The sequence below is a fragment of the Lissotriton helveticus genome, chromosome 5_1, assembly GCF_964261635.1.
Source record: "Lissotriton helveticus chromosome 5_1, aLisHel1.1, whole genome shotgun sequence".
NCBI lineage: Eukaryota > Metazoa > Chordata > Amphibia > Caudata > Salamandridae > Lissotriton > Lissotriton helveticus.
In genome coordinates, this window is record NC_136065.1 from 351,538,116 (window position 1) to 351,565,915 (window position 27,800).

Below are 27,800 nucleotides of genomic sequence, written 5' to 3' on the forward strand. Positions count from 1 at the left end.
TGTTGGGTAGGGTACGCAAGACCACCGGTATACCGCAGGGCGCCTGGAGACCTTATAGTTGGGTACAGTTTTAGTAAGTTCTCGCTTAGGAGATGGAGTCGAGCCATTCAGGCGTGGAAGATTTCGGTCCGGAACTCCAGAATGCATGCGTGAAAGTTAGCATTTTCCAGTGGCTTGTTGGTGTTGATGAAGCCACATACACAATGTATGGTAATGTGCTACACGCTATGGTATTAAGTTGATTGACAACGGCACTTTAGCATATGAATGTTGTTATACCGGTTCTTGTACACGGAGTTGTTACTACCCCCTTTTAAAAATGGGCACTTTAAGCCAGTCCTAGATTTTCCCCAGTTACACAGAGGACGTGGGAATATTTAGTTAAACCTTTCTCAATATACGTGTAAGTTTGTAATTCCCAACGTGCTTAAGGAAATTTTTGAAAAGACTGGACTGGCTGAAAGTAGCCATCCTAACGTGGTGGTAGATGGCACCATCAGTAAATGTGCACACGTTTTCGTTTGTCAGCACGAGAAATGGAGCTCGGCGCTGTATCCGTTAAAAATATATATTGGCGCAAGGCATTCAGCTGTGCTATTTGGCACCCCATATGTAGGGTGATTAGATTTAGTGTATTTTACCCTAAAGAACATAGCACACTAGTAAAACCAGGTGCTGTATGTAGCACACGGACACACCAACAAAGGGAATTTAAAACGGCATAGCTCTTGTGATGTAGATTAAATTGCGCTGCAAGATGAATAATTCAACATGTAGTCTTAAATTGCATGTTTGTTTGTGCTTGTTAGGCGATATTGGTTGTGTTATAGATTGGACGACTGGTATGATGTGTGGGGTTGTTGGAAAACGTGGATGACTGATTTTGCGATTGAATGTTATGATGTGGTTGACAGCAGGGTGTTGATCGATGTTGATTGTATTGGCGTTTGTTTCTATTTCAAGTTTTTGTACTTATTTTGTAACTTGGAGTCTTTGTAATTTGGGGGTCTTGTCCAGTGTCCCAGGGAATTTATTTCTTGCTGTAAAAAAACACTTTTGCATAATCTGCATGTCTTATAGTATTGGAAATAGTTGGGTGTAATATGTATACTGGTGACGTTTCTGTAGCCAGTCTGGGGATTTTGTCTTGCGTAAGGTGTCCAATTATAAGTCAATTGCTAGAGTGCATGCATGTTGGGCATAGTGTGTGTTGTGTGATGACCTGAGCTTTTGCCTAAAAAGTGATACCCTGTGTCCCTTCTGCCTCCACACTTTGTGCCTTCCCTCCTTAAACTCAGCTATGCTGATGGCTGAGTACTGTATCAGCAAGGCCTGCAATTCTATTTCACCCGTCCGTCTTAGCAGAGCTGCTTTTGCTTGATTAAGTAGAGATTGTTTGGCTTCTGAGGGCTACCCATAGCTTCCTCCCTCCCTCTGGTTTGTGATGGCCAACGAGGCAGAGAAGATGGCAGAACAGAGAGAACTTCAAAAGCAAGATCTTTCTTTTGTGATGTAACCGTAGTGGACAAACTGTTGGCGTAGACCTGTGACTAAGTGGACATACAGGTATTCACTTGATCTGTTAACTGTTTCTTCACCATGTTAGACAAAGGCTGTGTTGGGTATTTGAACAGTTGGCATGTGAGTGTGTGGAATCAGAGGGTGAGGAAAGAATTTATAATGGGTCAGTGTCCAGTTCCACCAACTATTCGTAACCCAGCTTGTACTGTCCTGCAAGCAGGTTGCGTCACCTGTGACCGTGTTATTGAATTGTTCCCCACTTCATACCACGCCGTCTTTCCCACTCAACCTAGTCACGTACTGAACTACGGTGAGCAGGCAAGTCGATTTAGGATCATATCAGTAGTATTTTAACTGCCTGAGCTGGGGTCAAATAGACTATCTTCTTAAACAGACGCCTCTTCAGTTCCCAGTGGACGCTGGTTGTTTCAGTCTTGGATTGCCTTTTTAACATGAAGCAGGCCGTCCAGGATATTGCAGCATAGACAAGGAAGTTTTGCAGAACAATATTGAGCTCTAAGCAGCGTTTCTGTACCACTTTAACGTGACTGAGTGAGAATGAATGCATCAAAGTGAGTGAGAATAAGTGAAAATGAGTGAATGAAAGTAAAAATGATTATAAGTGAGTGAGCAGGCACCACCACCACATCCGGCACACCACATCCGTCCCCACCACATCCACCACCACCGCCACATCCACCGCCACATCCACCACCACCACATCCACCACCACCACCACATCCACCACCACCTCATCCACCATCACTACCACATCCACCACATCTGTGTGTGTGTGTCTCTGTGTGGCTCTCTATGTGTGTGTGTGTGTGTGTGGCTCTGTGTGTGGCTCTGTGTGTGTGTGTGGCTCTGTGTGTGGCTCTATGTGTGTGTGTGTGTGGCTCTATGTGTGTGTGTGTGTGTGGCTCTATGTCTGTGTGTGTGGCTCTGTGAGAGTCTGTGTGTGTGTGTGTGTGTGTGGCTCTATGTGTATGGCTCTGTGTGTGTGTGTGTGTGGCTCTGTGTGTGTGTGTGGCTCTGTGTGTGTGTGGCTCTGTGTGTGTGTGGCTCTGTGTGTGTGGCTCTGTGTGTGTGTGTCTGTGTGTGTGTGTCTGTGTGTGGCTCTATGTGTGTGTTTGTGTGGGTGCAAATGCAATAGGTCTCACATTTGCGCGAGATTAATCTATTGGCAATGTAAATGACAATGCCATTTATTTATCTGTTTTCAAAACCAACACATAAAGAAATTTTTTTTCAATTACAATGCCAATAGCTCTACCTTTTGCAAAGGCAAGACCTTTGCATTGTAAATGCTTGTTAATTTAGCGGCTCCAGCGGTAAAGAGGATTTCATCACTGGCACTCATGTGACGTATGGTGCTTCGCATAGTACACAGCTTCGCAACCACAGTCTGCGTGCTAGTTGTTCTTTGTACGTAAGCGCCATTTTGGAGGTGGCTCGTCTTGCCTACTGCGACGTGATAGCCATTTTAGTGGCGGTAGAAAGTGTTAGTCTATGTAAGATGTAGCAGCCATTTTGGAAGTATACTAATTCTAAACTTTATTGACTCGTGAATTCACAAAGCTGAATCGTGAGTTCAGATCGGCTACATTGCACAGCAGGAATTAGCCTTCTACCCTCATTAAGTCTAGCGTGCTGCAATACAGTGACGCACACACTCTGTTCTTTTAATCAGTTTGCGAGTGAAGTTTAGAATTCACAAAGCTTCATCGCGAGTTCAGATCGGCTACAAAGTTGCACCGTGTGAAGGAGCCTCCTACCTTCATTAAGTCTAGCGTGCTGCAATGCAGTGACGCGCACATTCTCCTTTCTCTTAATCTATTTGCATGTCGAAGTACAGTGATACGCACACTTTCTTTTCAACAATTTTGCTTGCGTGTCGAAGTACAGTGATACGCACACTTTCTTTACAACAGTCCATACACTTACTACTGAATTGCAACTTGCGTGTCGAATTACAGTGATATGCACACTTTATAACTTGTGTGTTGGAGTTACAGTATCTATATCTATACTCTATAATAATATAATAAAGAGAGAGCCCAAACCTTTGAGGCGGGAATGTCAGGAACCACAGCACCAATCACAACACCCAATACAGTGTTGGAAAGTGCAGTTGCAGCAGAAGGACATAGGCTATGCAGACACCCACCATAAACATTTAAACGGTAAAAGAACCGTGCCAGCAAAGTAGTCCCTTGTGGGCGTGTCTGCGTTGTGCTGTGGGCGTGTGCTGGGGGCGTGACAAACGCTTGGGGCGTGTGGTACGTTCCACCCTTCATGCCATGTCTCATATCGTGTGCTGTGGATGTGTGCTGGGGGCGTGGGCGTGTGTGGGGCGGGGGATTAAGGGGGAAAAAAAGCGAGCGTTGTGCCCAATATTTCATTGTTTTCTTCCCAGGTTCTGTACATTCCAGCTCCGGGTGTTCACCCTGCTCCCTTTAAATACCCCTGCACCCCATAATCATAACCCACCCTTACTCCTTAAAATACCCCAACACCCTTAAACACTAAACCATCTTAACCCTATAAATATACCCTGTACCCCAAAACCCAAACCTATCCCTAAACCCTAAAAATACCCCTGTACCCCAAAACCCATATCTAGCCCTGAACCCTAAAAATTCCCCTGTACCCCAAAACCCAAACCTACCCCTGAACGCTAAAATACCCCTTTACCCCAAAACCCAAACCTAGCCCTGAACCCTAAAAATACCCCTGTACCCCAAAACCCAAACCTAGCCCTGAACCCTTAAAATACCCCTGTACCCCAAAACCCAAATTTAGCCCTGACCCTAAAAATACCCCTTTACCCCAAAACCCAAACCTAGCCCTGAACCCTTAAAATACCCCTGTACCCCAAGACCCAAACCTACCCGTGAACCCTAAAAATACCCCTATACCCCAAAACCCAAACCTAGCCCTGAACCCTAAAAATACCCCTGTACCCCAAAACCCATACCTATCCCTAAACCCTAAAACTACCCCTGTACCCCATAACCCAAAATTATATCTGAACCCTTAAAATACCCAAACACCCCAAAACATATACCTCAGTACCCCAAAACATATACCCCTATACCCATACTTCCCTTACCCAAACATTAAAAAAAAACATGCTGTTACCATTCATACATTTACAACGGTATGTGTGGCTAAAGCATATAAAATATAATGCCATGCGTTATAATGGCATTGCGGAGTCATGGTACTTTCGTAATGAAAGTATGCATAAAGAAAGTTGCGGAATAATGGGTGTTTACCCTCCCCCGGTAAGTACATTGGTGGCATGGCGCCCACATCTCCAGCAACATACTCATATTTTTTCACCACCGATTTGAAAAATGCACAGGTCTCTCTCATTGATGGCCAGCACCGACATACACTTTTAGACACACCTCCCGCCACAAGTTCTAGAATTGCGAACTTTAGAGCTGGGGAGCTACGTTCGAATCTCGGCATCAGCTCAGCATCCTGTGATTCCAGGCAAATCGCTTTGTCTCCCCGTGCCTACCAAAAATGAATGTGTTCTTCTGTAATGTAAATTGTGCTCATGCCATGTTGTCGAGTTCGCGCTATATAATATTGCTTGGAAAAATAAAGTAGGGAAACTCGAGTTCACACACTACTGAACGCGCACTCTTAAGTGCATCAGCAGTGCACTGTGAATCGGAGCGTTTCACAGGCCTGTCACAGATAAGAAATGCTATCAAAACAAAATCCTACAAAATACTACTGGCCGGCAGTAATTCATGCCCGGACAACGTCTGGACGGTGTGTGTGTATATCACTCCCCCACGCTACCAACCCGACTTTGCCAACACAGTGCTTGCTGGGAATTGAAGTTCATCTCATTCTACCATGAACTTCAGCTGGTATGCTGACTGCTATAGGGGGAGGAGACTCAGGTGCTTACAAGTGATTCAAACAGGAGGAGTCAATTTGGGCGTTCTGAAACAGCGAAGGGCGCCGAAGAAGGCTACCACGCCGAAATGCATCCGCCGCCGCTGGGGTTTCAAGGAAATAAAGTGGTGTTCTGCTCTGAAAACCCCCCTTGTGGCCTCTGATCTTTTTCTTGGAAGGGATTTTCAGTGATACATACTGTGCTAGCCAGAAGCACAGCACAGATGGCCCTGCAGTGACAAGAGACCCGGGATTCAACTGGCGACACGCTGTGAACAGCGATTTTCAAGACCGAGGAATCGGTATTCCCAGAGTCCGCCTGAAACTTCAAGGAAGCTTTGATTGGACTGAGGTAATTGATCTCGAAGGGGCACACAGTCTCGCATTTGACGGCCCCCACTCATAGTGCACCTTGGGGCAACAGGCTGCTGCAGTCAAGCAAGGGGACCCAGGGCTGACACCCTTGTTTCAGCGGACCCATGATCCTCCAGACTCACCTGCGGTTCGCACCCGTCCCATGACGTTTCTCACTCCCCCACGCTACCAACCCGACTTTGCCAACACAGTGCTTGCTGGGAATTGAAGTTCATCTCATTCTACCATGAACTTCAGCTGGTATGCTGACTGCTATAGGGGGAGGAGACTCAGGTGCTTACAAGTGATTTAAACAGGAGGAGTCAATTTGGGCGTTCTTAATAGCGAAGGGCGCCGAAGAAGGCTACCATGCCGAAATGCATCCGCCGCCGCTGGGGTTTCAAGGAAATAAAGTGGTGTTCTGCTCTGAAAACCCCCCTTGTGGCCTCTGATCTTTTTCTTGGAAGGGATTTTCAGTGATACATACTGTGCTAGCCAGAAGCACAGCACAGATGGCCCTGCAGTGACAAGAGACCCGGGATTCAACTGGCGACACGCTGTGAACAGCGATTTTCAAGACCGAGGAATCGGTATTCCCGGAGTCCGCCTGAAACTTCAAGGAAGCTTTGATTGGACTGAGGTAATTGATCTCGAAGGGGCACACAGTCTCGCATTTGACGGCCCCCACTCATAGTGCACCTTGGGGCAACAGGCTGCTGCAGTCAAGCAAGGGGACCCAGGGCTGACACCCTTGTTTCAGCGGACCCATGATCCTCCAGACTCACCTGCGGTTCGCACCCGTCCCATGACGTTTCTCACTCCCCCACGCTACCAACCCGACTTTGCCAACACAGTGCTTGCTGGGAATTGAAGTTCATCTCATTCTACCATGAACTTCAGCTGGTATGCTGACTGCTATAGGGGGAGGAGACTCAGGTGCTTACAAGTGATTTAAACAGGAGGAGTCAATTTGGGCGTTCTTAACAGCGAAGGGCGCCGAAGAAGGCTACCACGCCGAAATGCATCCGCCGCCGCTGGGGTTTCAAGGAAATAAAGTGGTGTTCTGCTCTGAAAACCCCCCTTGTGGCCTCTGATCTTTTTCTTGGAAGGGATTTTCAGTGATATATATATATATATATATATATATCACATCCACACCAGTTATAGTTAGTTGGACTCACTATAACTCGCGCGCCCGCAATCCACTGCTGATGATGTCACATTTTACATCATTCATGACATGGTCAGTGACATCACTGATGACATCATCCAGTGACTGTGTGTTTCTGTAAAGTTTAAATATGTTTTACATATTCAAGAGTGGGTGTATAAGTGTCTAGATGAAGGATTTAGTTGGTGCGTAACTGACTGTATGAGTGAGTGATTAAATGTGTCTTACTGAATGCATGGGTTAGTGACTAAACTGTGTGAATGTGTGCATCAGTATGTCTGTTGTGTAAGCTGCTGCATGTGTTGATCAATAACTAAATGAATGGCTATATGGGTTATTGATTGGTTGCCAAAGTATTTGTATGTGAGTCTGAGTGTGTGTGTGGGTGGCTGGGAGGTGTGTGTCTCTCTGCATAGATGTGTGAGCAGTTGATTCACCATGTGTATGGGTTCAAGAGTGCATGTGGGAACAGCTGTATAGGCGGTTGACTGTGTGCATGGCTGTGTTGGTGAGTGAATGGATATCTCAGTGCTACATGTCCAAGTAAGTACATATGTAAAACACAGTGCATGTGAGAGTTGGCATATATAAATGACTATACATGAGAGCCAATGATTGTGTGAGTGGCTGTATGGATCAATGTGTACTTGTATCAGTGATTGTATAAGAGAGTAAGTATGTGTTAGTATATGTTTGTATATTTGAGGTGTTGTCTGTATAACTGTATAGATGAGGAAATGGGAGTGTGATTGATTCTTTGCATGACTGACTAGGTGTGTGAGTAACTCCATGGATGAGTGGCAGTGTGTGAGTGTCTGTAAAGGTGTAGGAGTGCATATGATAGTGTTGTATTGATGAGTGTCTGTATGTATGAGTGATTGTATGGGTGAATGAGTGGATGTGTGTGTAGACCTAGGAATCAGTGAGTGCGTATGTAGTTACTGGTATTGGTGTGTCAATAATTTCAGGAATGGTAGTTTGTATTTAACACTGGGTGTATCAAAGGTTAGATTAGAGTGTGAGGAGGTTCATCGTATTATCACATGGATGATGTCATCAGTGTTGTCATTTGAGATATCAGTGATGTCAACAGTGATGTCATTTGAGATGTCATCAGTGATGTCACTGACCATGTCATGAATGATGTAATATGTGACATCATCAGCAGTGGATTGCGGGCGCGCGAGTTATAGTGAGTCCAACTAACTATAACGTGGGAATTTCAATGGTTTTGTATGAGTAAAATGTTCAGCTAACTAGAACTGGTGTGAAACCTATGGTTTTTTCAGTGAATTTCAAAGGTTTTTTAAATACTAATTCCTAACTATAACGAGTGTGAAACTTATGGTTTTTTCAGTGATTTTCAAAGGTTTTTTTTAAAAGCTAATTCCTTACTATAACGAGTTTGTAACCTACGATTTTCAAAGTGAATTATTAAGTTTTTTTAATAGCTGTTTTTTTAGAACTATGAATTATTATTTTTTTTTAATTATTTTTTTCTTTTTCTAAAATTAAATTTTCAATGTATTTATCCTGTGTTTTTTTTTATCATTTTACCTCGGAGCGCTCGGGGTGCGCCCACCCGTAAACGCACCCGTAAACGTAGCGAGAGCGCTATTCCCGCATGCGAAAAAATATATAAGTATGTATTTAAAGTAAATAATAATGCAAGACATTCAGTGGCATACTTATAAAACTAGTATTTTTGATTTTAAATAACCGTATTTTAACTTTAAACGCATTTCCTAAAATCTAACAAAACGTCATTCAAGCGCCTATGTACGTGCCGCGTAAGTGCCCCCGGAAGCGCCTACGTACGTGCCGCGTAAGCGCTCCCCGGAAGCGCTCCGGAGCGCGTAGCGTAAGCGCGTCAAGTCATGTGACCTTAAAATAACACTTTTCATTGGTTAACAGTTTTTTTTTTTACAACTAATGAAAACCCCACCCATTTCCTTCACTACCTCTTTCACTTTGGAGAGAGCAAGACCTGTTCCCTTTTTCTCCACTACAATTCATTGGAAAGAATGGCTGCAAGAGCACCAAGCAGCAGTGACTCTGAGTTTCTCCATGAGGACCCTCCTCAGCCAAAAATTAAGGAGCACTTCATCTGGAAGTTTTTCAGCATTCCAGAAGGTGAGAAGAAAGTAAATGCTCCAAAGGTGGAATGCAAGCTATGCCACACTATTCTTTCACGGGGTGACCCCAGAAAAAAAAACAGTTTTGGGAACTCCACCATGATTAGGCATGTTCAAAGAAGGCACCCCCAGAACTATGCCCGGGAGAGTGTCAGGGACCTGGCACGGAATGCACCGAGGGATGGGGCCAGCACCTCGACTGGTGGTGCAACAGCTTCTGGAAGAGGTGGAAGAATGATCCCGAACGTGCAGCCGGTGTTTGCACGCATTCAAATACTATGCATGGACTGCGATGAACTGCTCTGTTATGGGGAGCAGAGTATTGAACTGATTGCTCGGCAGAGAGAGGAACACCGCTGCCCTCCCCATCCCTAATTTTTCACCTTTTTTTTGCTCCTGTTGAGCAGTTTTGGAATCCCCGGTTTTGTTTCTCCCCTGAAAAAAATACAAAAAAAATATAAAATCGTTATGAAAAAGTTAAAAAAAATATAAAAAGAAAAGCAGAAACAAAAAAGTTCTTTTAAGAACTAACTCCAATTCTCCAAAAAGAGCTATATTCTTCCCAGATTTTGGAATTCTTTTTTTCTGAGAATGTGTAGTGAATAAATGAATGAATGAAATGAGTGAATGAATGGTAGAAAGTGACAGAGCGAACAAGTGACAGAAGAGGAGTGAGAGAAGGTGAGTTCTAAACAAGAGTCAGTTGAAGTGGAGTGAACGAAGGAGAGTGACAGGGAGTGACGGAAAGAAATGAGTCAAGGTGAAAAAGGGGATTGATATTGAGGGAAAGAGGGTGAGGGAGGATAAAGTAATGGGAGTGCGAGTAAGGCTAATGGAGTGAGGAAGAGGGTAGGTGGACTGAGTGAGAGTGAGTTGATGACAGTGAGGGTTTGAAGATGAGTGAGGGTGATTGAAGGGAAGTGAGAATGAGGGGACAGAGGGAGTGAGGGTAAGACAGACGGAGTGAGAGGAGAGCAGTGAAGAAGTGAGAGGACAGAGGGAATGTGAGAAGGAGTGAGTGAAGTGGAGTAAGGTGAGTAAGGGAAGGGGAATGAGTGAATGAGCGAAGGAAGGAAAGAGGGGAAAGGAAGTAAAGACGGGGGACTGAAAGAAAGTGAGTGTGGGAGGGGAGGGAGGGGAAGAGGAGTGAACATGGGGAATGACGATAAGTGAGGGAAGTGCAGTAAGGCAACAGGGGTGAGGGAGGGTGAGAAAAGAGCAGTGACGTTGAAGAAAGAAGAGTGATAGAGAGAGGATAAAGGCGAGTGAGCGTAAGACAAGGGGAGTGAGGACATAGAAGTAATTAAGGAAGGAGTCAGAGAAGAAGACTAAGTAAGCGAGCATAGAAAGATAAATAAGGGAGTGTTCGTGAGTTAAAGGGAGTGAGTGTGCAGGAAGGGGGAGTGACAAAGTGAGGGGATGGAGGGAGTGAGAGTAACAGTGAGAGAGTGAGGGAAGGGGAGTGAGGATGTGAGAGGACAGAAGGAGTGAGAGAAGTAGTGAATGAAGTTCAGTAAGGTGACTGAGGAAAGGGGAATTACTGAGGGAACAAAAGATAGAAAGGAGGGGAAGGGGACTGAAGTCGAGTGACTGAGAGCTGGTAAGTGGTGAAGGGGAGAGAGGGGAAGGGGAGTAAAGGAATGGGGAATGAGGATAAGTGAGGGAACCGGAGTAAGGGAACAGGGGTGAAGGCGGGTGATAGAAGGGCAGTGAGGATGAGGAAAGAGGGATGATAGAGGGTGGATAAAGACGACTGAGTGTAAGACAAGGGGACTGAGGGAGTGAGGACATAGAGGTAGTGAAGGAAAGAGTGAGAGAAAAGGACTGGGTAAGAGAGCAAAGAAAGGTAAGTGAAAGAGTGTGGGTGAGTTATAGGGAGTGAGCGTGACAGAAGAGGAGTGACAGACTGAAGGGACGGAGAGAGTAAGGCTAAGAGAAAGGAAGTGAGGGAAGGGGAGTGAGGAAGTAAGAGGACCTAGGCAGTGAGAGAAAGAGTTAGTGAAGTGGAGTAAGGAGAGTAAGGGAAGGGAAAAGAGTGAAGGAGCGAAGGAAGGGAAGAGAGAGGAAGGGAAGTAAAGCAGGAGGTCTGAAAGAAGGTGAGTGTAGGAGGGGAGTGAGGGAAAGGGGAGGAAACATGCGGATTGAGAATAAGTGAGGGAAGCGCAGTAAAGGAACGGGGGTGAAGGAGGGTGAAAGAAGAATAGTGAGGTTAAGGAAAAGAGTGATGAGAAAGTAAATTTTGTATGTCAAACTTACTTTATAAGTAATGTAAACTTAATTACATATTTTTAATAAATTTAATATATGTGGAAGAGAAAAAAAAAGTAAGTTATAATATTTACAATGTATATTTCACAAAACAAGAGAAGGCAGGAGATTAAAAGTCATAAAAGGGAAGTAAGAGATAAAGTAGGAGTGAAGGACACAGAAAGGAAAACAAAGGAATGGTGAAGGTTAGAGAGAGTGAAAAAGAAATAGAGGGAGAGCAAATTACTAAGAGGATAATGAGATGGATACATTCAGTGACAGAGAGGAAGAGAAGGAGAGAGAAATGAAGTGAAGGTGAGTAAGATACTAAAGGAATGTGAATTAGGAAAACTAAAGGAAGAAAGGGGAGTAAAGAAATAGGAGTGAGTGACAGGGAAGGAGGAGTGAGTGAGGGTGGATTTATGACTGAGGGACGAAAGGTGAGTGAGGGTGAGTGTAGGGGCGTTCGACATTGAGGGGACAATGGGAGTGAGAGTAACAGAGAGGGAGTGAGGGAAGAGGAGTGAGAATATGAGAGAACAAAGGGAGTGAGAGAAGGAGTAAGTAAAGGGGAGTAAGATGAGTGAGGGAAGGGGAATGACTGAGGGAGCAAAGGAAGGAAAGAAGGGGAAGGGGAGTGAAGCAAAGGGACTGGGAAAAGGTGAGTGCGTGAGGAGAGAAAGGGGAAGGGGAGTTAAGGATAGGGAATGCGTATAAGTGAGGGAACCCAAGTAAGGGAACAGGAGTAAAGGAGGGTGATAGAAGGGCAGTGAGGTTGAGGAAAGAGGGATGATAGAGGGTAGATAAAGGCGAGTGAGTGTAAGACAAGGGGACTGAGGAAGTGAGTAAATAGAGGTAGTGAAGGAAAGAGTGAGAGAAAAGGACTGAGTAAGGGAGCAAAGAAAGGTAAGTGAAAGACTGTGAGTGAGTTATAGGGAGTGAGCGTGGCAGAAGAGGAGTGAGAGACTGAAGGGTTGGAGAGAGTAAGGCTAAGAGAAAGGGAGTGAGGGAAGGGGAGTGAGGAAGTAAGAGGACAGAGGCAGTGAGAGAAGGAGTTAGTGGAGTAAGGAGAGTAAGGGAAGGGAAAAGAGTGAAGGAGCGAAGGAAGGGAAGAGAGAGGAATGGAAGTAAAGCAGGAGGTCTGAGTCAAGCTCGATTTTAAATGGATCTGGTTGAATAATTTGCTTAGTTGATGTGTTTAAAAATATGGAAATACATGTATTCTTAAAGTCAGTTACGCTTTAGCACATGTACTAGTAGGGAATCTTAGGCAGCATGTCTGTTAGGCCTCTTACTTCACAAATAGGCTCTAAGCTGTGCAATCAAGATCCAGGGACATGACATGCTGCCTAAGATTCCCTACTAGTACATATGGTAAAGCCTAACTGACTTTAAGAATACATGTAGTTCTATTTTTTTAAACACATCAACTAAGCAAATTATTCAACCAGATCCATTTAAATCAAGCTTGACTCACAGTGTGATCTTAGGCACATGAGACACGTCATGACACACACACAAAGAGAGAAATGACACACAGAAAAAGAGAGATTATGCACGTGCAAAGTGACATGAGACACAGGCACAGAGTAAGGTGAGACACAAGCACAGAGTACCCTTTAAGCTAAGAGAGGCAAACTGTTAGCAGGCACAGGTGACATTATTGAAAAATGTAATTCCTTATTTCACACAGACACTCAGTGTGATCCTTGACCAAAATTTAAAAGCCAGACATTTTACCAGAAAACATTTTCCATAGTAAATCGTTTTTGACAATCAATCAATGCATTTATATAGCGCACTACTCACCCGGAGGGTCTCAAGGCGCTGGGGGCAGGGGGTCCGCTACTGCTCGAACAGCCAGGTCTTGAGCTGCTTCCTGAAGGCGAGGTGGTCTTGGGTCAGGCGGAGGTGGGTCGGAAGGGAGTTCCAAGTCTTGGCGGCCAGGTAGGAGAAGGACCTTCCTCCTGTGGTGGCTCTTCGGATGCGGGGGACGGCGGCGAGGGCGTGGCTGGTCGATCGAAGCTGGCGTTTGGGAGCGTAGAAGTTGAGGCGGCTGTTGACACAAAGCACAGCCCATTTAAATGACCACTACAAAACAAAGCAGAAACCTAACTAATTTTCAAAATACATTTCCAATATGCACTATTCAATTTTTAAACAGCATTACAAAAAAATGACACACAATGCAAGAATAAAGAAGCACAATATGCTTCTTAATCTTCCCCATAGTGCATACAGCAGTCTATCTTTATTAAAAGAATCATTACTCACCTTTAAAAATGCTTTGGAAGATGTAGAACAGTGTCAGTCACACACACCAGATTTTCGTAAGCAGAATCTCTGAAATGCACCTGAAACACTTGAACTAGAAATGGCCCTGATTCCCTGTAATTCTTCACACATATCCCTGGACTTAACCAATTAACATTCTTCCCACACTATTTCAAAACCAAACTAACATTTTAGTTGGTTCTACATTTCAACACTTTGAAACTCACATAAAATTCACCCACCCCCCCAGTGCTCATTCACCCTGTTACCACGGTAACTCCCACCTAACTCAGCACACAGTTGAAAAGTTCATCATACTATGTTGCATAAGAATCCAGCAAGGGTGTTTGACCACTCAACGTAATAGCTAATCATGTGCAATGTTTCTTTAAATGACTTTTTCTCAACCATTAAAATGACTTCTTTAAAAAAAAAAAAAAAAAGCATGCACCCTAATTTTCAGTGGTGAATTTTAAGAAACCACCAATCATTTCTTGTTTTTCAAGTGCACTGAATCTCAACCACTTTTTTTCATAATTCCTACTTTCAAACTGCCATTTCATTTCCACAACTCATCTGAATACAAGCACATCTACCTTCAAGATGCCAAAAGTCTGGTTTGTGGGTCATAGCTTTGTCTACTGGAGTGAAAAATTTGCAAGTAACAGAGGTATTTACAACCTTGATTTACCAAATGTGGACATTGTGTGGATTGGACAGAGAGGATTAAGAAGTCACCAATTGATACCATTGGTAAAATCCTTTATGCATCTACCACACCCTGACCTCATAATTGTGCACTGTGGTGGCAATGACCTGGGCACTTTGACTGGGGTAGGTCTGGAAATGCTTTTAAAGGACATCTGGGCAATTGATGTCACTTTTTTTCCAAAAACTACCTTGGTATTTTCTAATGTATGCCAAAGGCAAAAATGGAACTGGTCCAACCAATTTTGTCCACAGATTGAGAAAGCGAGGAAACGTGAATAAATCAGTTTCTGCTTTCCTCAGAGACTATGGTATGGGTTCCATTTACCACAACAACTTGCGTTACAACATGCAAGGCATCTATAGGAGAGATGGTGTACATTATACAGATGAGGGGAATAGAGTCTTCCTCTTGAATTTGAGACTCTGCATTGGTACCTACTTGTAGGTACAAAAAACACCCACATAACACAACAGCTCTTTTCAGGGCTACCCTACCTCAAAGCACTCTAAATTATTTTTTTACTCTAATTTTTTTACACTGTTTTTCCCCGTGGTGCGCTCAGGGTGCGCGTACCGGGAAGCGTACATGGGAACGCACCCAGCGCTTACCCCGCGAAAAAAAAAAAAAAAAAACGTTTTTTGCCCTTCAGGGTCCTTCTAGGCCCCCCTCAGAAATCCTAGGGGGTCAGGGGGTGTCTACCGTGCCCCCTTTTAATCATTTTCCCCTTTTTATTTTCACCTCTTGTGGCTCGATTCTACCGAGACACAAGATAGCGGACTCTCCGGACTGTTTAGAATGTTGACAGACATCGGAGAGCCAATCAGCTTTCCGCTCGCGCACTCCCGTGGCGCGCCGGGTGCGCTCCCCGGTACGTGTACCGGTGAGCGCTCGGAGCGCGCCTATAGATATATATGTGTTTTTGAAGTTAATTTTCGAAAAAACCACTGGAGCAATTTTCACCAAATACAGAAAAGGCACTTCTGCGTACCAGTCCCTACAATTTTGCAAAGTTTGGTGTAATTCCGTTCAGCGGTTCGGCCTGTAGTCTTGTCTATTCGTCCTATGGAAATTAACATGGGAAAAACACGTTTTGGGACCTCCCTATTTTTCCTCTGCCCCTACTTCACGAATCCCCCCGAAACTTTCAGGGAAGGAGCAGAGCGTAGCGGGTCTAAATTTTAGAAAATTACACGCAAATTCCTCAACTGGCCCCAAAGTTATTACCAATAGAATGTTGCGGATTTCCTATGGTAGCTAGGTCCTAACTACACTACCTACTGGTGACTGCAAGTAATATATATATATATATATATATATATATATATATATATATATATTTATTTATATATTTTTTTATATTATATTTTCTAGGAAGACACATGAAGTTTTATTTGGCACTCAACACTTCATATGGCTTCCTTCGTCTTGGGGCTTACCTGTTTTGTTGGGATATATATATTATATATTCAGTGATTATACTGAAGAAAACTACATTTACCAGCGTGCAATTGATGCCGATCCGCCCTGTGGGGGCGGGACTATAAAATAATGATGCAAACATGAGCAGAAAGCATTACCTGTTTTGCTGCTGCCACTGTCATGAATAAAGACGGTGAAATCAACTTCGTGTGTGGCACCTTACTGTGAGAGCAGTTTCTTTTGGATGTTATGTGGCCCGCTCTGGTCACGAGGATGCCCCCTTGCGTATGCAGGTCCGGTACTTTACTATGAGCACCATAAGGAACAAAGTTACCGGTTCAGGACAGCACAAGTTCAGCAGCAAGGGGGCTCTGCGTGGAACAAGCGACCTGATGGATTTTAATATGCAATTAATGGGGTAAAAATCGGAGGTAGAGCATCTACTACTAAAGTGATTATACTGAAGAAAACTACATTTACCAGCGTGCAATTGATGCCGATCCGCCTGTGGGGGCGGGACTATAAAATAATGATGCAAACATGAGCAGCTGTTCCTTCCCCAAAAGCCAGCCAGTGATCAAGGGAAAAGATTTCCTGAAGCGCGTATGGCAGAGACAGCTCTTAAGACACTTTTGAAAGAATTTTGCGCTTGGGAAAGCCTTACCTGTTTTGCTGCTGCCATCCTGAATAAAGACGGTGATATCAACTTTGTGTGTGGCACCTTACTGTGAGAGCAGTTTTTTGTGCATATCTATATATTTGTGTTAATTCACACTTCAATGTGCAAATGGCTTTGTATGCTTTCTTTTTACTTATACATACCAAAAGTACTAACTTGTTTAGGTTTATGATAAGATATTAAGCGTTTGATGTATAGTGGGTAGGTGTATAGTTTCAAAATGTGCTGTTAAAACATTGAATTTTTTTTGCATGTTCATTGTGTTCATTCATTACAGTACTCGGCTTTTTTGAAAATGCAATCTGTATCTCCGCCTCCACCTTTTATTGAAACACTAGGTAATCGACCAATTTCATTGAAAAAAAATTGGTACGACGCATTTGTAACTTATATTGGTGCTATTGGCGCATCATGCTACAGAGCTGAAAGGAAAACAATTCTTCTGCATTCACTGGGTCTGAGGGAAGGTCTGTGTACGAACACCTGCCTGATTTGGTACGTGCTGAAAATGAGAAAGAACTAGATGAATACGCAGAGACTGTCAAGAAATTGGAACTACGCTTTGATGTTCAGCCCAGCCTTGTAGTGATCAGGCATAAGTTTTTCAAGCATGAGCAAAGACCTGGTGAGACGTTGACACCTTCATCTCTGCGTTATGAAAGTTTAGTGCAGACTGTCAGTTTGAAGCTTTCACAGAGCAATCTATTAGAGACCAATATATTTGTAAATGCTCAGATAAGAATATTCAGCAGAAATTGCTATTGATAGGCAATCCCTCTCTATATGTACTGCGAAGAGCATTGAGCTTTCTAAAGTTTCTGTGAAGGAACTGGATGAAAAGGTTGCAACTAATGAAACTAACAGTGGTTTGTACAAAAGATAATAAGTACAGTGTAACTCTACGTCCGGAGAAAAAACTTCTTACAAAACAATATTTGTTGCGATTGTGGAAATCTTTCACATTTCGAGTCTGGTCGACCTTGTCCTGCAAAGAATGTTGTTTGCAGGGTTTGTGGTAAATTAGGACATTTCGTAAAGATTTGTCTAAGTGGGAAGCGTGGTGGTTCTTCCAATTCTGATGTTAAACAGGTTTCTTCTTCTGTTGCAAAGGTGTCCGTAGCTGAGCTCAGTGATGAAAATTTAACTAGCATACAAGATGACCTTAAGGATATGGTTGTTGTTGTTGGTGATATGTACGTCGGAGAGGGGGATATTTCTGAGTGTGTCGACCCATATGTGGATATTGACATTGTAGAGTGTGTGTTTATTAGTCGATTCAGGAGCGAGAATAACAATGATAACTCAGGAATTATTTGCTGAGATTTGGGGTACTCGTTCTTTGATGCCACCATACAGGTACCATGTTTCATATGAGGGGAGGAAAATTTAATTGGCTGGATACTTAGAAGGTTTGTCAATTCTTGGATGATTCATCAGGGATTGTTCAAAATGGTGCTTCGACCTGGTACCAAAGATCTGGTTTCTATTGTTCGCTGTAATGACTTTGTTGACAAAGTGTCTGAGCATTATCCTTCTGTTTTTGGCAAAGAACTAGGCCAGATTAAAGGTTTCACTCATGTAATCAGAGTCAAAGATGGTGCTATACCTGTTAAGCACAGGCTAAGGAATGTACTGTTCAGTGTCAGGGACCAATTGGAGTATGAATTGAATGGTTTGTGTGATAAAGGAATTATAGAACCTATTCAATCTTTGCTTTGGTTATTCTCCTTGGTTGTCACAAAGAAAAAAATGGAGATCTTTGCGTTTGTGTTGACTTGCGCAGTCTCAATAAGAACATTTGGGTGGATTCACATCCCCTTCCAAAGATCTCTGATATGTTGTCAATGATCTGTGGTTCTAAGTGGTTTAGTATGCTGGATCTAGCGTCAGCATATCACCAGGTTGTTTTAGATCCTGCTTCAAGACATCTCACTGCGTTTGTGTCACTTATTGATTCCTTCCAATACTGTTGTGTGCTTTTTGGGCTCGCCTCCGCAGCCGCAGTTTTTCAGAGAATTGTGTCTTGCATGCCTAAATGTATCAAAGGTGTTGTCTTCTTCTTTCTTCTAAGATGATGTATTGATATATGGTGATTCGAGTGAGTCCCATGATGAGACCCTGTATGCGTCCTTGATGTTTTGCAAGATAGTGGGGTGGTTTTGAGGAAAGAGAAGTGTGTGTTTAAAGTCCCAAAAGTCTAATCTTGGACTTGTTCTATCTGACCATGGTGTTGTACCCAGACCTGGTCTGGTCAAAGACATTGTTGACATTCCAGCTCCTAAAGACTTGGTTGGTCTTAAGTCATTTATTGGACTTTGTGAGTTATATTCTCGGTTTGTTCCAGACTATGCTGCCATGGTTCAGCCACTTACCAATATGCTCAAGAAGAGTGTTTCTTTCGTTTGAGATGACCGTTGTCAGGGTGTGTTTGAGTGGATCAAAACGCAATTGGTTTGTCCAAAAGTTCTCAGACCTTTTGATCCTAGTGCTATGCTATGTGCACTATCACTGTTGATGCCAGTGGATTCGGTTTGGGTGCTATTCTCACACAATGTGTCAATGGGACAGAGAACACTTTGGGTTATGCTTCTAGGGTTGTGCTGAACTTAATTTTGCTGTAATCGAGAGAGAGCTTTTGGCATGTTGGTGGGCTGTGAGGAAATTTAATCCTTATATTTAGGGAAGACATTTCCAATTATGCATTGATCACAGTCCCCTTGTCTCCATTCTATCAGGAGAAAGGCTGAAAGAACACACTCCTAGAACTGCTCGGTTGTCCACTAAACTATTGCAGTATGACTTTGAAGTATTGTATATTCCAGGCAAAAAAATGGGGGAGCTGATACTTTTCTAGATTTCCTGTTGAAGATCATGGTGTAATTGATGAAGATGATGAGGATGACTGATTTGTTGCAAGTTTGGTCCTGAATGACATGTGTGCAGTTAGTGAAAAAGAATGGAGGGACGAACTTTTAAAAGATAGTTTACTCTCTTGTGTTGTCAAATATGTCAAAGATGGGTGGCCAAGAGAAAATAATGTGTCTTATTCTTTACAAATCTTTGTAAAGGTCTCTATGTAGCTTTCTGTGGAAGATGGTTTGTTGGTGCGCGGGGACAGGCTTGCTCCCCAGATGTGCTGAGGGTGAGATTGTTAAAAGGAGCACATGAGGGGCACTTGGGCAAGACACTCACAAAAAGGAGGTTGCGAGAATATTTTTGGTGGCCTCAGATGGACAAACATGTTGATTTTGGGCGAATGTGTGGTGTGTTCCAGTGCTGAAAAGAGTTTCAACCGAAGAACTCCACCTCTTCAACCTATTGAGTTGCCTGCCAGGCCATGGGAGAAGATTGGTATTGACCTGGTTGGTCCTTTCAATGTTCTTCCTGCTTCCTCTAGGTTTGTGATTGTGGCCATCGATTATTATTCTAAATGGCCTGAGGTGAGTTTCATTAGTGAGCCTAACTCGAAGAGTGTGATTGATTTTCTTAAAAGATCTTTTTTTACATGAAGGTTTTCCCTCCACTATTGTGAGTGACAATGGTGTACAATTTGTCAGTCAAGAATTTGAATGTATTTGAAGCAAGGGGGTAGAACTCATTCCAGGAGTTCCCTTTATCACCCACAAACGAACGGTTTAGTGGGACGCATGAATAGGGTGCTCAACAACTGGATGCAGTGGCCATTGGCAGGCAAGTGGAATGTCCAGAATGGAGCTAGATCCATGCTTTGGTTCTATTGTACCGCACCCCACTTTCCACCAAAGTGTCTACATATGAACTTTTGCGAGGAAGGAAACCATGTTCTAAAGTTTGTCCTGGATGGATGTCGAAGTGGTTAAAGATGGACTCTGTCATCGACATGGATGACATTGTAAAAGAGAATGTTTCCCAAGCTCAAACCAGATAAAAAATGTATTTTGATCTCGGGAAAAGATCTGTCCCCCACTCTTTTACTGTTGGTGATGTGGTACGTGTGAAGATTCCTGTTCACAACAAAAAGGGAAATTTGAAGTTCACTGATCCCTTGGTCATAGACAAATTCATGGTAATGCTGTTAGAGTTAATAACAAACATTGGTGGAATGTGTCAAGGGTTGTAATGAATTATGGAAGTCGTATTAGTAATAATTTGCAGTGTGAACGACATGACGAAGATAAGACTTTTTCTTCTGGAGACTATATTCCGTCCTGTTTACGCAGGAGCAATAGGCAACGTTTTGTTCCTGCCAGATATCGTTAAACTCTTCTTTTCTTTATTCTCTTCTGTTTTTCTCATTTGTTTTTTTTTGTTTCTTGTTCTTCTTTCCTCCTGCTTAGTTTTGTTTTGTTCTTCTTTCTTTTTGTTTGTAATGAGGAGGAGTATAATGTAGTGGTCTCTTCCTTCTGATTAGTTGCACAGGATGCTAGTGCCAGCGAGAGAGTATTCTATCTTGGAATGTATATTGTTTGCTTTGAATTGACCAGGTCAGTTGCTGTCAGACGTTTTCCTCTGCCGGTTGCTGCGCGGCACCTGTATGAAATAAAGCTACATTTTTCCCAATCATCGTTGTTCAGCGTCTTACCTGTTACAATAAGCTTAGACAAGGAAACCAATGAATAACAGGAAAGCATATGAGAGCGACAATAAAGCCAAGCAATGGCAAGCAATTAATGGGATGTAAGCCCCTGTAAGGTCTTGTGGGCACATGCATCAAAGGAAATTGCATTCGCAAATGGTGCGAATCGCAAAATTCGGCCGTTTGCGAATGCAATTCCCAATTTTGGGATGCATTAACATTTTTGTAATTTTTGCAATTTAAGAAATCGCAAAATTGCGATTTCTTAAATTGCGATTGCATTTAAGGAATAGCAAATTTGCGAATTCGCAAATAAGGGGAGCAAATTACCATGAAGTTGACCTTCATGGTAATTTGCGAAAACTTTGAAAAATGCACTAAAATGCATTTTTCAAAGTTCCATTTTACACACACACATGCCCTTGCCTTGGGGCATGTGAGTGTGCAAAATGTACTTCTAAGCAGATTTCAGGGGTGCAACAGGGTGTCCTGTGGACACCCCTGCACCCTTGAAATTGCATTCTTAATTTGCGAATTTCGAATGGTGAATTGCAAATTAAGAATGTCTTTCCATTCATTCCTATGGGCCTCTAGGCACATAGGAATGGATGGGGAGGTATTCCTTAATTGCGATTCTCAATTAGAGAATCGCAATTAAGGAATTTTAAGAAATCGCTAATTTTAGAGCGATTTCTTGATGCATTGCAGTTTGCAATTCCTTAATTGCGATTCCTTATTTTATCAATTAAGGAATCGCAAAATGCAATGTTGATTGATGTGCCAGGTGGTAATCCCACAAAATGTCTTTTGCAACCAGATCGCTTCCTTGTTTGGTCGGCTCAACCTAAAATACTAACCTCAAAGTGATCTACGTTAGTATGCATTATGCTTCTCCAGGACAGCACCGACTGAAGAAAAAAAGCATAAATAGATGCGCATATTGAAAAATATTTTTTAACAAGTGATTTCGTTTTTAAGACTTTTAAACACTGATTTTTATAAACATCTTATCAACAACAGTCATTGCATCAGTAAAAGAACTTTAAAAATGCGTAGTTTACTTGTTAGACCAAGTGGTTTCCAATCACGACTTGAGACCCTATGTTGTGACTGGAAACACAAATTTATGAAAATAGTCCCTCAGCTCGCTACTTTTCATTGAAAATGCATTTTTGTTTACTTTGGGGTCGTTCACCGAATGTGCATGAAACTTTGCAACAGCACATCCACGTTGGCTTCTTCTTGACATGACTCGTGCAGTTGCATCAAGAGAGAAAGTGGGTTCCAGATGTGCAGTTTGCCATTTTACTTCCATTGGAAACTTTACTCCTCGAAACAGAAGAAGATAGAACATTTCTCAAGTAAGGACCTTGGTTTGGTGTAAATCCGTTCAGTAGTTTTCCAGAAATTAGTGCTTAACCAGGGTCTTGGGTTGATTTGAATGAAAATCCCTATTTTGTGGTTGACATTTTTTAGAGTAGTAAAAAGGCACCATTTTTCATTGACCTCTAATTCTCACCGAAAATTTAAAAAGGGTAAAATATGGGGAAAGTATTTTCCCATTTACGGAAAGGGAAAACTTTGCATTAATTAAACATAATTTTCCTATAATGAAATAATGGGAACTGTGGGAAAATATTTTTTTCCATTAAAAACAGTGGGGAAAAAAGGGAAATCTATTTTCTCTTAAAAAATGTAAAATATGGAAAATGTATTTTCCATTTTAAAACAAGTGCAGTGGGAGTAGCAAGATCCGTCATGCACATCCAAAGGATGTGTGCGAACCACAAGGTGCCTGTGGTGCGTGGTGAGATGGGTGCAGAGCCAGGCCAACGGCTTGTACTACAGAAATTGGAAATGCAAGCCCTATGTCAGCAGCGATGATTGGGCGTTTGCCAAAGGCAAGGCCCTTCGCCCAACCCACTGCTGCGGGGCGCCCCGGCAGCCAACCCCGCTAAAGGCTGTGCACAGAGGGTCGGAAAATACATGTAAAAAAAATAATAAAATTACATTTACTGAAAACACCACGGGTAAAACCCGGAGTTATAGTTCTGGCTCAAAACAAACTGAAAATTTGCCAGTTATATTTAGCAATTCACACAACGTAAACCATAAATTGTGCAGTTCAAAATATTGTGTCTTATTGCCTTTTTGTTGTTTCTGCATGGTTGGTAGCTGGTTTTTAGTACGGCGGACAACTCTGCTTTTCGTGTGTGTTGTGTCCGTTTGTATTCTTCATTCATATCCATCAGGTCTCCCATACATTTGCTCTTGATTGAATGTAAGATGTAGTTGATGGAGTTAATACTATGTGGCATCTTGGAGGTACCATTCCTTTATAAATTGATTGTTATTGAAACATCAATTTGTTGTTAGCCCTAGTGAAGTAAATTATTTATGCGCTACTAATAAAAAGCATACTTTATTGCAATCGTTGATGCATTTTTTAATTAAGGGTCATTTTTTTATATTATGCAGAAACGTTGTTTAAAACATTACACTAAACCTTGCAATATGTACTGGAAAGTATCGTTTGTAGTTTGTTATTCTAAGTACATAATGTATTAACTAAAAGTATGCAACACACTTACATTTGGAATATTTAAGCTTGCGTTTTGTGTCCATCTCTTTCTATTCTGTTGAATATCACTGTTTGAAAACGTGTGTTGTGTCAGAATTTAATATGCTAAGTGTGAAAGAATTTTTTGAACGACGATGAAATTAGTAACAATGCAAATTGGAAAATATAGTTCAATAAGGATATTTTCTGACCAATGAAACCCAATTTGTTTTTAAGGTCATCTTCTGGAAAGGTGTTGCTCATGCACAAGATTCGTTGTGTGACTCGGGAGAGTACCTCATTAATGAAATCTGTTGTCCCATGTGCGACAGCGGTAAGTGGAATCTTCCAATCTATGCATATGTATAGTGGCTTGTTTGTTTGGAGAGAAGTATATTGTGAACAAATGGTGAGTGAAATAAGGGTGACATGAGAACTAAAGCATTTGTGGCATGCATAGATCTGCATCATTGCAAAATGTATGTTCAGAAAATGAATTATTGTCTTTTAAAGTTTGAGATATAGATGTTATGTGTCTTATTTAGATCAATGTGGTGACCCGCCCGTACTGCATTGGAACCCATCTGAAAGCTGCTCCCGACACTTTAGCACAAGCAATCAAGTATTTGCATGAGCACAACATAGCGTCACTTCATATGTAGGTACCGTTTTTGGAAGTGCAGCCTGCAGTGGTAGAGGAAGGAATGAAGGCTTTCTGCATTAATGGTAGCAACAGCAGCAACGTAATTACTTTTGGTAAAATCTTGCCCTGATTTGGGTGCGCTACCACAATACCTATTCTGAATTTCTAGGAGAGTAGTACCAGTTGCCTAGATCTCAATAGGACCCTTTTAGAAAATAGTGCCATCAGTGCCACGATCTAAATATGACCGTATATGGAAAGTATATCTGATCCACAGTAGTATCTTCATTAGGTTATTTCTTCTTAAGCAAAAAAAAACACATTTGTTGAATCTACAAAACACTTCCACACATTTTGTTGGTTTTGTGGTTAGGAAAATCAAGCTTTTCCGTCTGTCCTGTACATGAAAAATATATGTCAGAATGTTTTCATTAAATAGGGTGGGCTGTCTGATGTGCTTTCAGTGAGGGTCCCATGTCTATTGGCTAAAAGATTACTCTGTCAGAAACATGGTGTTTCCTCTGACTCTAAATGGGGAACTACACGTTTGGCAGACAAGTTATCTGCTTTTTAGGTGTTGCACAGACTGCGTATGCACTGTGCTGTCTCTTTGAGACATTTTGTTTACTATTAGTGGGCTTGGAGCCCTCCTATTACTTACCAATGGTGGGCTTCAAAGCCACTCTTGATTGCTTGCTTCCTGCTGGTCAGCTCTACGGTCGTCACTTCCCTCTTCTTGCATGTGGCCCTCCGTTAGAGCATGGCCCAAGTACTTGTGTCCCTATGCTGCTCGCACTTTTGGTAGCTTTTTTAGGTTTCGCCCTGGCGTTGCAACTGCGTAGCAGTTGCTCCGCCCAGGGCGAAATCTCATGATCCTACATATGGGCTTTGGTCCTGCCTCTGTCTCCCATTGGCTAGCTCCATAAATGGAGGCTAGCCATTGGGAGACAGAGGCTGTCAATCACGCTTTCCCCTGAAAACGCGATTCAGGGGCGTTTCTCGGTCTTTTTTTAAGTCCCGCCCCTTTGTCCTGGGCCGCGCTGTGATTGGCTGCCGGCCCGGGACACCCCTGTGACGTCATTCCCGGGCCGCGCTGTGATTGGCTGGCCGGCCCGGGACCTGACTTGTTTATTTACCTGTAGGGTTGGTTCGTTCATCCCTTTTAAATCCTTCCCTTTCTCCTCTCATCTTCTTTGTGTCTCCCTATCCCCCGCCTCTCATCCTCTTTTCGTCTTTCTCATTGCCTTCTATTAATTGTCACTCTATCCTATCATTCTTCTTCCCTCTTTTATTTCCATGCTTTCTCGCTCCTTGAGTCCTCCATTCTCTCTTCATTGGCTGTTTCATCTCACCGCTTCCCCTTTCTGCACTCTTTCTTCCCTTTTCACCATGCACTCTCTTTCCTTCTCACTTTTCTCTCCTGTTTATTTCTACTTTCCCCCTCTCTCGTTTTCCTTCTTTTCTTCGCACCTCTATTGGTTTCCTACCTTTTGTCTCCCTTGTCCCTCTGTTACTATCACTCCTCGCTTCTATTGTCTCCTACTTCCTTTGCTTCCTCTTTCTTTTCCCTCTTCCCGATCCATATTCCCTCTTGTTTACTTGCTTGTCCTTCTGTGTTTCAACCCCCCTCTTCCGGGATATGTGCTTCCTTTCTTCCCTGTTCCCTGGCCTCGCATCTCCCAGCAGGATGGGGCGGTGGCATCCCCTATAAGGAGGTGCATCCAGTAGCAGCGATGCCCGCAGCTGGGGGTACAGTAAGGAGAGGCAGGGACAGCGTGCAGGGGGGCGTCCTCCCCCAGCCTGTGTGTGTATTTGTGGGAGGTTGTCTCTCCGAGAGGCGCGTCGCAACCTCGGTTGCCATGGGGACGGCCGCCTCCGGCAGCCTGCGATAGGCGGAGGGCGGGGCGGGGGCAGGCTGGGGGGCGGCGCGAGCCTGTCTGGACTCGGCTCGAGGATCCTCTGGCTCAGCAGGTTCTCCCTCTTTTATCTGCTTCTGCACCCCGGGTCTCGGCGGAGAGCGCGTGCTGCCCCGTACGTGGCTGGGGGGCCCCGGCTGCTGCGACCCCCAGAGGTGAGTGAGGCCTAGACTGCTCAGTCCCCGCGGGGATGAGAGTACTGCCCGAGGAGAGTACTCCCGTCCGCCGCCCATGAATGCTCCCATTGCTCTTTGTTTCCTGTGATAGATAGCTCGGGTTCATGCGCCTGCTGCCGAGCGCGTGAAGAGAGAGACGCAGATAGAGCGTGTGTGCGTGTCCGTGTATGTGGTAGGTCATAGGTGCGACCCCGGATGGTGCCATACAACTTTTTGACAACAAGAAGTATGTTTCGTCATATGTCAGCACGTCCGGTGTGCTGTTTATGTTGTTCTCTTCGTTCTTTATATTGTCTCTAACTGCTGCATGACAAACCGTGTACTCTTGCCCGGAAGTAGTGGGGACCCGTACACAGAGGTGCCATGGGGGTGTTGCTGCACCTGAGGTCATAGTTGGTTCTTTCCTGAACAACATGTGATGAAGAACATGGACTCTCCACGGCCCCGGTAGCTGTTTGATCTTGGGCTCGCAAGTTTCACCCAGTGACCTTGAAGGGGAGTGGGGTGGAGGGGGCAGGCGGGGCACCCAAGCCCCTCTCCTCAGGCGTGTGACCTCTGTCATATACAGTTACAGTGCACATCACCAGACGCCTCCCCCACCCCCCCTTGTATCACGCCTGGGCCTAGCTCTGTGTGCGATAACAGGGTCCTGTACGTCACACCTGCGGACCACCCTTACTGTGCCCTCTGACCCCACCCGTGTGTGGTAATGGACCACGCCATCTACACAATAATGGGCCTTTCCCCGTGTAAGAGTCATTCTTAACCACGTTTCCTGACCTCAGCCCCCTGGTATAAGGTGCCAGTACTTCCTGCGTCCTGTGTCCCCCTTGGAATGGATGACAGCTGCCCCCAGTCATTTGCACACCGCAACCTTCTAATTATCCCCCCTCCGAAGTTACTTACCCCCTTAGATTGGAGAGCTAGTCCTTAGTGCACATCTGACACTAGGTCCTTGAGATGTGGGCCCGTATGCTACCTGTACCGCCTGGCCTCAGCTCGCTTATAATTGTGCCCAGTCTCCCATGCGCCCTCTGACCCCCGCCTCCTTATGCTAGTGCCCAGGCCTTCTTGCCTCCCCTGCACTCATCCCTCTGGGATGGTCCTTCCTGTACCGTCCGACCCCTGCTGTCCTTGAATGTTGGGCTAGTCTTTTCGGTGCCCTCTGACCCCAGCCCCCTCTGGATGGCCTTCAAATCCTTTCATGCGCCCTATGTCGCCACCTCACTTGGGTTATTTATTAATTGGTGATTTTTTAGTAGACTCGTGCCACGTGTGAGCTGCTTCGGTTAGTGAACCCGCCCTAACCTTCCTCTGACACACCACCCGCGCCCTTGTGATATTTATTTCGTGAATTCTTTCTTGGACTTCACTTGAAAGCCCTTTCAGTTAGTGGACTAGGCCTTCCGGTGCCCATTGACCCGTCACCAGGCCTCCCTTGTGAGAGTAGGTCATTTCTACAGGGTGCCATCTGAACTACCTGCCCTGCCATTGTTAAACATATCACTGTTCCAGCT

At 43.8% G+C, this 27,800-nt stretch overlaps 1 protein-coding gene across 3 annotated transcripts in view; it reads left to right on the plus strand.

Annotated features, from left to right (window-relative positions):
• The window catches only part of TNFRSF14 (TNF receptor superfamily member 14), a 470,620-nt gene that overhangs the window by 102,554 nt on the left and 340,266 nt on the right, over nt 1-27,800 (plus strand). For all 3 annotated transcript variants that reach the window (XR_013594741.1, XM_078642475.1, XM_078642476.1), the window contains exon 2: nt 23,786-23,882. Coding sequence is in view for 2 of the 3 variants with exons in the window: in XM_078642475.1 (XP_078498601.1) it covers nt 23,786-23,882 (97 nt within the window). In the remaining variant the exon portion in view is untranslated. The remainder of the gene's footprint in view (nt 1-23,785; nt 23,883-27,800) is intronic.